The 12,257-nt window shown below is 41.7% G+C and overlaps 1 protein-coding gene across 1 annotated transcript in view; it reads left to right on the top strand.

Moving 5' to 3' along the window:
* Positions 1-12,257, top strand: part of CTTNBP2 (cortactin binding protein 2) — a 179,738-nt gene that overhangs the window by 114,993 nt on the left and 52,488 nt on the right. The window contains exons 6-9 of the mRNA XM_077834357.1: positions 3,087-3,237; positions 6,809-7,063; positions 8,892-9,009; positions 11,713-11,988. Coding sequence (XP_077690483.1) covers positions 3,087-3,237; positions 6,809-7,063; positions 8,892-9,009; positions 11,713-11,988 — 800 coding nt within the window. The remainder of the gene's footprint in view (positions 1-3,086; positions 3,238-6,808; positions 7,064-8,891; positions 9,010-11,712; positions 11,989-12,257) is intronic.

Raw genomic sequence — 12,257 nt, 5'->3', positions numbered from 1 at the left:
TTGTTATGGTTTCTGATCTGCCATGCACCATTTTCCATAAGCATAAGAGTGCTGCAGCTGGTGATCCATTTAGAGACTGTCTAAATGGATCACCAGCTGTAGCAGTCTTATGCTTCCAAAGGGATAGTGCTCCCTGGCAGGCTGACTGCACACTCAACCAGAGCACATTCAGCCTCAACAGCATTTGTGGCACACATCCCTATTGTGGACATGTGCAAGGCAACTATGTGGTCTTTAGTTCATACATTCACCAGACATTATGCACTGACTGCTGCATCAAGGGAGGATGCAAATGTAGGTCCTACAGTCCCTTTTTCTAATGAGAATCCAAGCCCCACGGTCTGGGATAAGAGCTTGGGGGTCACCTACAGTGTAATGGACATATTCAAGCACTTGAAGAAGAAACGGTTACTCAGCGTCTCATAACTGTTGTTCTGTGAGATGTGTTGCATATGTCCACTATATCACCTAGCCTCTTCCCCCAGTGCATCGGAGACTACCCTTAGTTTCTGGTGTGAAGGAACTGAAGGAGAGGCGAAGCAGCTCCTCCCTTTTTTCCCTTGGTTTGGAGCATGAGGATCTCAAGTGTGGGCAAGGCCATTAGGGGTACTGCTAGGGTAGTGTTTTTCAAACCAGGGGTTACGACCCAAAAGGGGGTTGCAAGGCTATTCTAGGGGCGGTCACTGTATTGCCATCCTTAATTCCGGGTTCGTTTTAGAGCTGGCAGCCCGAGAGTGGTGGCTGCTGGTCAGGTGCCTGCCTCTGAGGGCAGTGCCGCCGTCAGCAGCAGTCCGCAGAAGTAAGGATGGCATGGTGTGTGTGTGTGTGGAGGGGTCATTGCAGCTTGAAATATTTTCAAAGGGGGGCCCATCAAAAAAAGTTAAAGAACCCTGGCGCTGGGGAAAACACTCTAGCACTGGTGCACGGGACAGGCAGGCACATACAGTTGCAAAGGACATATGCAACACATCTCAATGAACTACAGTTATGAGAAGGTAACTTGTTTTTTCCAATGAAAACTTTTTCATTTTTTTTATCAGCTTTACTTGGTAACATTTAAGGTTATTAAAGCTGGTTCTTAGACACTAAGTCAGTGCTCGGGTTGCAAACACTGCAGAAGAATGTTTTAAAAAAATTCCACTGTAATGTTTTAATGAATGATGGAAGCATTTCTGATAGTTTTAGGTTTTTATAAAAGGCTGATAGTATGCAGTCTAAATGTTGGACCAAGTTTATAACCTCACTACATCCCTTTAATCCATTCCACCATCCCTCTTGTTGATCCAGCCTGTCACCTTTAACTGGTCTCCTCCCTTGCCAGACATATTCAGGCTGTGTCCAATTCCTGCAGCTCGTTCCTCCATAACATTTTGAAGATTCATCCTTTCATTGCTGTAGAGACAGCCAAAACTTTCATCCAGGCTGTCATCATCCTCCCATCTTGATTACTGTAACCACATCCTCTCTGGCCTTCCAAACACCATGTCCCTTGAATCCATTAACACAGTTGCTAAGGTTGTAATTCTTGTCTATCACTTAGAGCATATTAGGCATCTCTTTGAATCCTTCCAATAACTCCTTCTGTTTCACTGCATCAAGTTTAGCTTCTTGTCTTCACCTTGTAAGACTCTTCACACAACTTTGCTCCTCAGGGTAAGATTAAAGCAATTCAGAGTGCTAGTCAACCACAGCATGGGGCTCCTGTGGCCCAGCCTTCTCACTTTCATTGGTGGTTGTTGGAGAGGCTCCTTACCGTTCCAGAGAGACAGTGGCATGGGCATTCCCTTCTCCCAGGAAGACAAGCAGTACCTCCCCTCATTGGGAGTAGCTGAAAGATGGGAGTGGCAGCAGGTGGCCCACATCACTCTTCTCCTCTGACCACAGTGAAGGTGATGATGTTGGGTTTCCTCGCAGCTTTTTTGCTTTTGTTACAGCCTCATTGAGATGAATGGGGCAGTTCACACATTTCTTTACAACCATTATGGCTAGAATCTTCATTTTTTAGTTGAAAGCTGAGATTCTGATGTAATCACATGGCTCCATGAATGGAGACCCTAGTTACACATGCCTGACTTTATCTGAATACCCCTCCCTACTTGTATTTTCTTGCATTTTATTCTGTCACTTCCAACTTTACCTGCTCAATCAAAGATTCCAGCCTCCTCTGCCTACCTGTCAGCTGCACTGTCATGCATGTGTTCTTTCATGTGTCTCTGACGCATGGAACATGTTCCCTGAACTAATCCATAAAACCCTCTCGTCAAGACCCAGCTGTATTGCAGTGCCCTTATGAAATAAGCCAATGAATGACAGCTGGGTAGAGGGACATTTGGGAATATGTCTATTTATAATTGCAAGGGGGGAAAAGTGTATACTGTATACAAATTATACACACAAACATACACACACAATTGTGTCCTCTTCCATTCTCTTTATGTTGCTTCTCTTTGGTCAGAGATTGTGTGTTTGAATAAAATGTTTGAATAAATGTTGAATAAAAAAGTATGTTATGAGGAGACAAGAGTGTGTATGGCTTTTGTGACAAACCTTTAGTCATCTGAAAAGCAATCTTTCACAGCTGTTATATTTCATGAGTAGGTGACCTCTCTACAGTTCTGCTTGTCACTTTAGATGCTGTTTTCTAATGAAAATATTGTAAAGCTTCACAAGTTTGTGTTTTCAGTATTTGCTGCTTTGTCGAACTACAACTATAACTGCTGTGAGAGGAACAGAGGGATTGCCAAATATTTAAAGAGATAGCACTCTTATGTCAGTGATCAGGAAAAAAAAACGTTCCTTTGTTACTCACGCTTGAAGTCTTTTATTCAAATAGCTGTCAACTACAAAGTTTTTGTCAGCTCTTGTAAAATACAGTTTTCCAATCTCGCCAGTTTTCAACAGAACTTTAATATATCTGCAATAATTTAGGATTGATGTGATTAGTTTAACTAAATTCGTCTATGCTAATATATACATCAATACATTTTAAATATGGTTTTTAAATGTGCATGTAAGTTCACATGGCATTTAAAAAGTCAAATACAGGAATCTTTTATTGTGTTGTCACCTGATGTTTCCACTCATAGGTGTGCAGAATTATTAATTATGTATCAGGCTGATGTTAACCATGCTGCTGAAAGAGGACAGACACCTTTGTACCTAGCCTGTGGAAATGGAAATAATGAATGTATCAAACTTTTGCTGGAAGCTGGAGCACATCGAAGTGTAAAAACCAGTGTAAGTTAAAAGAATTTCTAAAATCACAGTGTGAAGTGAACAGCTGCAAAAATCAGAATTCCTTGCACTGTCATTTTTAACTCTTTAATGATGTAATACTCAGTGTGTTTTGGAATTAGTAAAAAGCTTTGATTTAATATTGCTTTGTCTCATTGTAAAATGTTTTCTATTTGTTTAGGTTGCATAGTTTCCCTAAAACCTTATAAATCACTTCGTTTTCCTCTCGATTTTACCAGCCTCAGTTTCAAAATGCAAGATCTTGTATACCATGTTCCTGTGTAGGACAGCAGAGATAGAATTGATCTGCTTCACTGTCAACTCTCATAGTATGCAGTGTTGTTGTTGCCTTACTTTTCCTGTTAGCAGTCATGAATGAGGTGGGGATATGTGGTAGCCCATGATACCTCTATAGCTCTGGGGCAACTTGTCTAATTACAGATCAATGTTATCCTTGAAGAAAACGTTCTTCACAAATATTGTGAAAGAAATTCTTAGACATTTGTCACAAAGGGAGAGTGAGGAGGACAAAACAAAAAGTATCTGTGCTCTGTGGATGGGAAGAGAGTAGGTGAAAGTCTTCAAATTTGAAGGTTAGGCATTCCCTTATTCACGTACTTCAGGGCTATTGCTTAAAAACTTGACATGTACACACAATATTGAGACTTTTTATCACTTAATGTTGTGAGATTTAGATTCTCCAGAAATATTGTATGAAAGATATTTTGTATGTGTTGTAGCCTTTTAAACACATACTTCATGTTAATTAGGTTGAAAGGGGCTGATTTTTTTGTGGAAAGTAACCTGAATTCATTTTGAAATTAGAGGAAAAGAGGATATAGAAAACATTATTGAAAAGTTCTTGTCTGGTTAAGAAGTTGACTTTTTATACCAAGTGGTTACAGAAATTGCTATTTACTAATTGCTTCTTTGTTGTAATATTAAGCCACACCCTATGGAAGGTGGTGCTACAGAAGTGCATCACCATGAGAAGAAGACCGAGAGTGGTACAATGCATAAAATTTTCAAAAGCACTTAAGTCCCATTGAAATTCAGTCAATGGGACTTAAACGCTTTTGTTACTGAGACACTTACACATTTTTTCCAAGTAGCTCCAGAGTGCTCCCCACTGCCACAGAAGTCTTGCCACTGCACTACCTTTGGAGAAGGCACGGCGTGCTTTTCCCCCACATGGGAACAGACTCCCTATCTGGTGTCAGGAGGCCAGGTCCATGAATCCATCCTTTCCTACCAACTTCGAGGAAGATACCATAGTCAGAGGAAGAATCGTGAATCGTGGCTAGTCTACGCTGGCAACGTGCCTTGTGTGGTTGTGGCACAGCACTGGGAGGGAGCTCTCCCAGAGCTCTAAAAAAACCACCTCAATAAGGGGCGTGGCTCCCATCGCTGAGGCACTGTTTACACTGGTGCTTTACGGCGCTGAAAGTTGCTGTGCTCAGTGCGTGTTTTTTCACACCCCTGAGACAGAAAGTTGCAGCACTCTTAATTGCCAGTGTAGACAAACTGTGGGCTTGTCTACATTACCCACTGGATCGACGGGCAGTGATCAGTCCGGGGGGGGGATTAATCTAGATGCGATAAATGAACTGCCGAGGGCTCTCCCATTGACTCCGGTACTCCACCAGAGCGAGAGGCACAGGCGGAGTCGACGGGGGAGTGTCAGCTGTCGACTTATCGCAGTGAAGACACCTCAGTAAGTAGATCTAAGTATGTTGACTTCAGCTACACTATTCACGTAGCTGAAGTTGCGTAACTTAGATTGATTTCCCTTCCCCCCCCCCCGCTCCCCCCCACCCCCCCGCCCAGTGTAGACCAGGCCTCAGACTTTGCTGTTAAAAGTGTGTAAGCACTGCCATTGTGCTCTGCTCTGCTGGGTAATACAGGGGAATGCTCCTTGTGCCTTTTTGCCCACTCTCATTGTGGAGTGCTGGCTGCAGATGACCAATAAATGACTTTAAAATTTAGTTTTTGAGGTCAAGATCTGTGAATACCTTAAACCGTTTCATTTTTTTTTCAATTGGAAAAACAATCTACTGCAAGATATTTCTCTCACTAGGGCATGCATTTTCTAAGTGGATCTCTTTGAAAGTAAAATCCAAACCATCAAGCATCCCTGAAATTAAAAAAAATCTTTTCTCAAAGTAGAAAATGCAGTAGCAAAATGATGAAGGGTGGAACCAAAGGAGGGTGGAACCAATATTACAGTGTTGAGTTCTATGAATGTGAGTGTTGATTTTTCCAAACTAAGGAGATTGCAAAACTCAGACCATAGATATATGCTGACATAGGCACGGGAAGTAGAGCTGCGGGGGGATTTTGTACCTGGCATCCTGGCTGCTGGCCGCCCTGCCACCCTGGGTCCTGGCTGCCAGCCCCCTATGGGATGGAGGTTCCACTGCTGGTCCAGAGTCCTCCTTGGCCGCCGTCCCTGGGGGCTCTGCTGCCAGCCCCAGGGTCCCGGCCTCCAGGCCACCTGCGAGGTCCTGGCCGCTGGGGCCCCAGTTGCTCCGCTGCCAGCTCCAGGATCTTGCTGGGCCCAGGCTCCTGGCTGCCAGCCCCACACCCGGGGGCTCCACGGCCAGCACGAGGGTCCCAGCTTCCGGCTCGCATGCGGGTTCCCAGCTACCGACCCGGGGTCCTGCTGGGACCCCAGGGGCTCCACTGCTGGCCCCAGGGTCCTGGCCGCTTACTCTGCATGCAGGTACCTGGCTGCCAGCTACATGCCTGGGGGGTCCTGGCCGCTGGTCCTGCATGCAGTGTCCCAGAGGCCGGCCCCATGCCTGGGGGCTCTGCTGCCTGCCGTAGAGTCTGACTGGGGCAAGAGGGGTGCAGCTCAGTATCCCCACTCCAAAAACTCTTCCAGCGCCACTGTATGCTGATAATCTTTTTGTCACTTACAATGGAAAGAAGCTTATTTGGTCAGCTCAAATGTAGTGATAATTTAGAAGAAAATAAGAAGGAGAGACAAGTTCAGACTGTGGCCTTTTAAATGAAGGACATCAAAGGAGAATTAAGGATTGAAAATTCTTCCAAGAGCAGCTGCATTGTCTTTGTTGTGCTAATGCAGAGAGAAGCTAACATTGTGCATAGCCAAAGAGGAGAAAAGTGCTATATAAAATTGTACACAATAGTATATAAAAAAATCTGACAAAGGTCCAGTTACAATATTACATTAGCTCACAATGTGCAACCCAAAACATCCCTGGCAGAGGGTTGCTTTGATTCAGTTTGACCTGCACTGGTCATGTTTTCTGTGGACCCTCACAACCTGCGGTGACTCAATAAATGTCTTTTTCCAAGCAGGGATTATGGGACTGTAACCCACCTTTTTCCTTTCACACCAGGCATCTCACACACATACTTATACATAGAGCACAACAGATGGGCTGTCTCATACAAAACTGTGACATTTGTTTATAGCCAGCCATTGTTGGATGCTTAAAAGCTTTACAGACAGCATGTTTGATAGAAAGCAATTAGTAATATAAATTCTGTAACTAACCACTTTTCTGCATGTGTGGTGGGGTTGTGCTGTTCATTTTTATTTCTTTAGGATGGCTGGACACCAATTCATGCAGCTGTGGATTCTGGTAATGTTGACAGCCTCATGCTCCTTATGTACTATGGACAAACAGACAATGGAAACTTTATGAATGATACACAGCCTAATTCAGACTTCTTTGACTTGGACTGCAGAGAAGACAGCTATCCGAGTAAAGCAAGGCCTGTTGTTTCTGCAGATCTCATCAACCATGCTGACAAAGAGGGTTGGACTGCTGCCCATATAGCAGCATCAAAAGGCTTTAAGGTCTGTCTGTATGTTGTTATAACTATTGTAGCGATTAAATGACTCTTCCATTAATTGTGTATCTATTTAATATAGACATGTCAAGTTAATGATCTCCTTAATTGTAAATGTAACTGTTCATAGTTAAATGAAAATTATCTTAATTTTGCAAATACAGTCTCTACAGACATATTTTTTATTTTATTTTTTTAGTATCTGTGCTTTGTGCAGGCTTTTCAATATGAAATGAGTAAGTTAGCTGGAAAATTTTATGTTATGATTCCAGGGGGAAATCCAATCTGACCTACTCTACCCTGGCTAATTGATGTCAGCAGGGCAGTTTCTTGACACCAGGCATTAATGCAACATTTGGCATCAGAAGCTTTATGCTACTAACTCTGAATGGTTAATTGATTTTTTTTTATTTTTTTTTTTAAATGAGAAGTAGGGTTTGTATCAATTCAAAGCTGAGACTGTTGCTGGAAGAGAGAATGGAACAGAGATGTCATTGAGGGGCATAGGGAAGGATAGTTTTGAGACACAGGGCCCAAGATTTTAACAATTAACTAGTAATTTTGAGTGCCTAATCTGAGACATTATAAAAGAGGCTTGATTCTCAGAAAAGGCACCCACCCTGTGAAAATGAGGCCTCTTTAGGTATCTTGGATTGGGCACCCAAAAATGGATGCACTTAAAATTTCTCAACACTTTGAAAAATCTTGGCCAGATCTGTTTATCATCTGAGTCTGGCTAGGAGGTTGTGACCTTTTCTTCATATGAGGACCTTGCCACTATTCGCCATTCTTTGTTACCTCAAGATTAAACTACTGCAATGCACTCTACATGAGGCTACCCCTTAAAACCATTTGGAGACAGATACTGCTGTGGAATGCAGTGGCTTTCTTATTGAATGGGGCATCTTGCTAGAAGCAAATAAATGACACTTGTGCTTCAGGATCTGCACTAGCTGCCAGTTGATCTGCAGGTGGAGCTTAGGTTAGTTATGACCTATAAAGCCCTAAATGGCCTGGGACAAGATAGCTTGAGGGATGACCTTTCTCCCTGTGCCATATTGTCACAGCTGCAGTCAGCAGGGTCACTTGAGCTACATTTCCCTCCTTATAATAGCTTCAAAAATTTGGGCTGGTGTGCCTAAATGTTCCTATTCTGTTGTTTCAAACTAAGATTTCTTTGCATGATTGATATTCTTTCAGAAATTCAAATTTACTTGCGGAAGGAGGGACTTGTAAGGTGAATTTGCAACTATCATTGTTGGGTTATTGTGTATCACTCACATACCAAGCATGGATGGGAATTTGTACCCTGCTAATGTTTCTGTATTGCTAAGTAAACACTGGTTCAGTGGGTTGCTCTTGTCATCTGAATACCCTAGTAGGTTAGTCATTACTAAACCTTCAACTTGCCTTTTAATATAAGCCAAAACTGAAACCAAGATTTTCAAAACTGGATGCTTAAAGTTAGGCTCTTAAGTAAGTGACCAGATTTTCAGGCGTGTTGACTTCACTGGGAGCTATAGGGTTCCCAGTGCTTGGAAAATAATGACTTTAGGTATTCTGTTTTAAAAACCTTGGCCTGAGAATTTCAAGTCCAAGGCAAAACATTTGACACCTGTACTTCAATTCTGTGAGAAACACCTTTTGGAGCCTCAAGTTTAGTAATTCTGTTAGTTGCCTTTCTTTGGATATTTGAAAAAAGCATGCATATGTATTGAATCAGAAGTCTAATGGCTAATTGTAGGACTGCCTGCTTCAGGCAGCAAACAATTTTTGAGTATTTAGCCCAAGTTAATTTAGTTAAACTGCAAATAATACAGCTCTTATCTTTCCAGAACTGCCTAGAAATCTTGTGTAGCCATGGTGGACTAGAGGCTGAAAGGAAAGATAAGTGCGATAGAACACTGCATGATGTTGCCACTGATGACTGCAAACATCTCCTGGAGAACTTGAGTGAGTTACTGTTTGCCAACAGCACTGCACTAAAATATTTAGCTGCCAGGGTCTTGTGGGACACAGAAGAAACATTTAATACAATGTTTGTTTACCCTTAATCTCACCCTGCTCACATTTTCCCACCACCAGGCCAGTTTATTTTTTAAAGAGTGCAGACATATTACTCAGAATTCTGCTACAATAAATGACAAAAAACATCTTGTTGGAAGATATTGGGTGACCTCTTCTTCTGATTTTTAGTAGTACCTTAAAATGTGCCAACTTTAAAAAATCAAATAAATTGCTCAATTCTGGAAACAAACCTAATCCTTTGGAATTGGTAAATTAATATTTAGTAGTTATTTTTCATCAGAACTTTTACCTTTCTTCCTTTCATTGTTCTTATCCTCCTCTTTTCAGACTCTTGGGGAAAAATCCTGGTGGAAAAAATCCTTGGGGAAAAATTAAATGAAATCATCTGTTTGTCATTGGATTTGGAGTAGAACTGGGTGATTTTTATCCAGACTAATAGTTTATTCACCAAAAAGTGCAAGTTTTTTTTGCCCTGAAACTACGAGTGAATTTGATACAAATTTGCCAAATAGTATTGGCTCAAAACCATTTTTCCATAAGTTAGATGCCATTCAAAAATGGGAGGAGGAGGTGGTGCTGGTGCCCTGCTTACAAGTTTTTGCCCAGTGGTTAGGGCTCTTAACAGGAATGTGGGAGACCCAGGTTCTAGTGTGGATCTCTTTCATTCTCTCCTGTTGTAACTGTTCCACTATGTATAAATAGAGTCACTGAAGCAGGGACTCGAACTTGAGTCTCCCATGTTGCAGGAAAATGCCTTAACTACCAGGCTAGAAAGTCATTCTCACTCTCTTTTCCCGGCCCAGTAGCTAGTCAACGTCATTATGGATGACTGTGAATTGTCACTGGCTGAGAGTGCCCAAAGCACTGGGCTAAATGTTACAGGTGGCAGCACTATCCCTACCAGACATTTTGTGAATCTAGCCTTTTAAAAATCCCCGAAACAAAATGTTGCAGATTAAATTATATGGTGTCTTCTACCTGAAATGGATTTTTTTTCAAATCTCTGACCTTTTTTGCCATATTTATATCAGTTTGACCTCAATCAGTTTTTTCCCCGATAACCTACAGTGAACCAAAAAAATTAGATTATTGCCCAGCTCTGTGTTGGAACTATATTGGTTAATATCATCTGAGGACCTCGCCATTGAACTATAAGAACAAAACCAAAACAGCATTGAAAGTCGTGTTACAGCAAAATTGCTCCCCAAACCAGACAGCATCTCTCCTGTAGCTGCACTTCCTCAGTATTTCAGGGTCATTTGCTGAAACGTATTATTTTTCCAATGAAGGTGTAGGAGAGTGAGGCTTGCAATCCTAGAGTGACCTTTAATGATGCATATAGCAGGGATGGCCAAACTTACTGGCCTTCTGAGCCGCATATGACAATCTTCAGAAATTCGAGAGATGGGGTTCGGGCTTTCAGCTCTATGGCAAGATGGTGGGACTAGGGGGTTTCTGCCCTGCAAGGTCCTGGGTGCGGGGTCTCGGGGCTTCAACCCTGCAGGGCACACTTGCTGAGGCACGGGGTTTCAGCCCTGCTCCCGCTCAAGCCACACGCCCCAGCAGGTACCTCCTGCAGGGCTGAAGCCCCAAGATCCCTCTCCCTATTGGGCAGAAACTCCTAGCCCCACCGTGCCACCACAGGCCAGAAGCCCTGAGCGCCTCCAAACAATCTGGTAGGCAGAGAAGCGAGGGAGGGAAGGGCATAAGGGGCTCTGAGGGCTGTAGTTTAACTGTAAAAGAGTCACATGTGGCTCACAACTCACTGTTTGGCCATCTCAGGCATACAGTATAAACAGATATTAATCTACTTAATCTATTGCTAGTATGGAATTTTGTCCCGATTCTCAAAGTACAGCAAGATCCAAAAATTATTCCTCTAATGTGTTATGCTGTGTATGTAATGCGCGCCCCGCCCCCCCCCCCCCACACTTTGTTCCTTTATTATTTTTTAACTTTTTTTCTCTGGTGACACTCTAAAAATGTTTACACACTTAAAAATAGACAACGCAGTGGAATGTCTTTATTTTGCTATGAGAGAAAATGTCCACAAAGAGAAATCCATTTCAAAATTTTTGCTTTCTAGACTCCCATTAAAAATGTTTTGATTGGATATTTTCCCCTGTAACTGTAACAAAATAATTATTAGCTTTTTTCTATAATGACAGTAAAATTGCATTGACATACATATGCATAACCACAAATGAAAGCTCTTCCCTGTTAGAAAATGAAACGTTAGGAAACCACTAGCCATATGACTAAATCTGTAAGAATTTGGATCTGGAAAGAGGAAATAAAAGATTATTTAAGCTTGTCTTATAGACCAATAGTGTATTATTGATACTTATAAAATGAAGGTAGTGATGCTGAGTGCTTTGTATAATAATCTGTAATTTAATACTGGTTTTATGACGTTTTTGCATTGTGATATGGACCATGCTCTTTCTCCATATTCCCTAATGAATAATAGGTGTTATAATACTTGTCTGTCTCCAGAGGGCTATTGAGATACAGTGCTCTAAAGATGTAAAAGTGCTTCATATTATTAATCTTATTTACAATAGCTCTTTTATTGTGTTTTTTGTGTGATTTTAACTATCTTAGGTTCTCTAATTTTTTTTTTAATAGATGCTCTTAGAGTACCTTTAAGGATTTCAGTCAGTGAAATAGAACTAGCCTACTGTGGTACAGAGGACTGTGACACAGAAAACACAATATGTTCTTTAAATATCCGCAAACAGACATCATGGGATGATTTTTCGAAAGCTGTGAGTCAGGCGGTGACAAACCATTTCCAAGCAATCACCTCTGATGGATGGAGGAGTCTAGAAGACCTGACATTTAATAATGCTGCAGAATCCAGCCTTGGCCTCAGTGCAAGCAGTATATTATCCATCAAAATAGGTATGAATAATCACTGTTAACTTGAAAGAAAAGCAAAACCTTTTTCCTGTTTGTGGGGTGCATGATGTGTTGTTTAATTCCTTAGTTAAGTATATTTAAGATTACTTGTGGCAGCTTCTGGGCTAGATCAGGCCATCATGATTGCATTCATTACACAAAACACTCCTTTGGATAAAGATAATGACTTAAGTATAACTTACTCCATAAAATAAAACAGTATGAAAATATTTGATGTGGTTTCTTGATATGCTGCTTTAAACCTTAGAGAC

This window comes from Eretmochelys imbricata, chromosome 1, assembly GCF_965152235.1.
Source record: "Eretmochelys imbricata isolate rEreImb1 chromosome 1, rEreImb1.hap1, whole genome shotgun sequence".
Lineage (NCBI taxonomy): Eukaryota > Metazoa > Chordata > Testudines > Cheloniidae > Eretmochelys > Eretmochelys imbricata.
The sequence above is the reverse complement of the archived record's forward strand: the minus strand, read 5'-3'. Positions and strand labels throughout refer to the sequence as shown.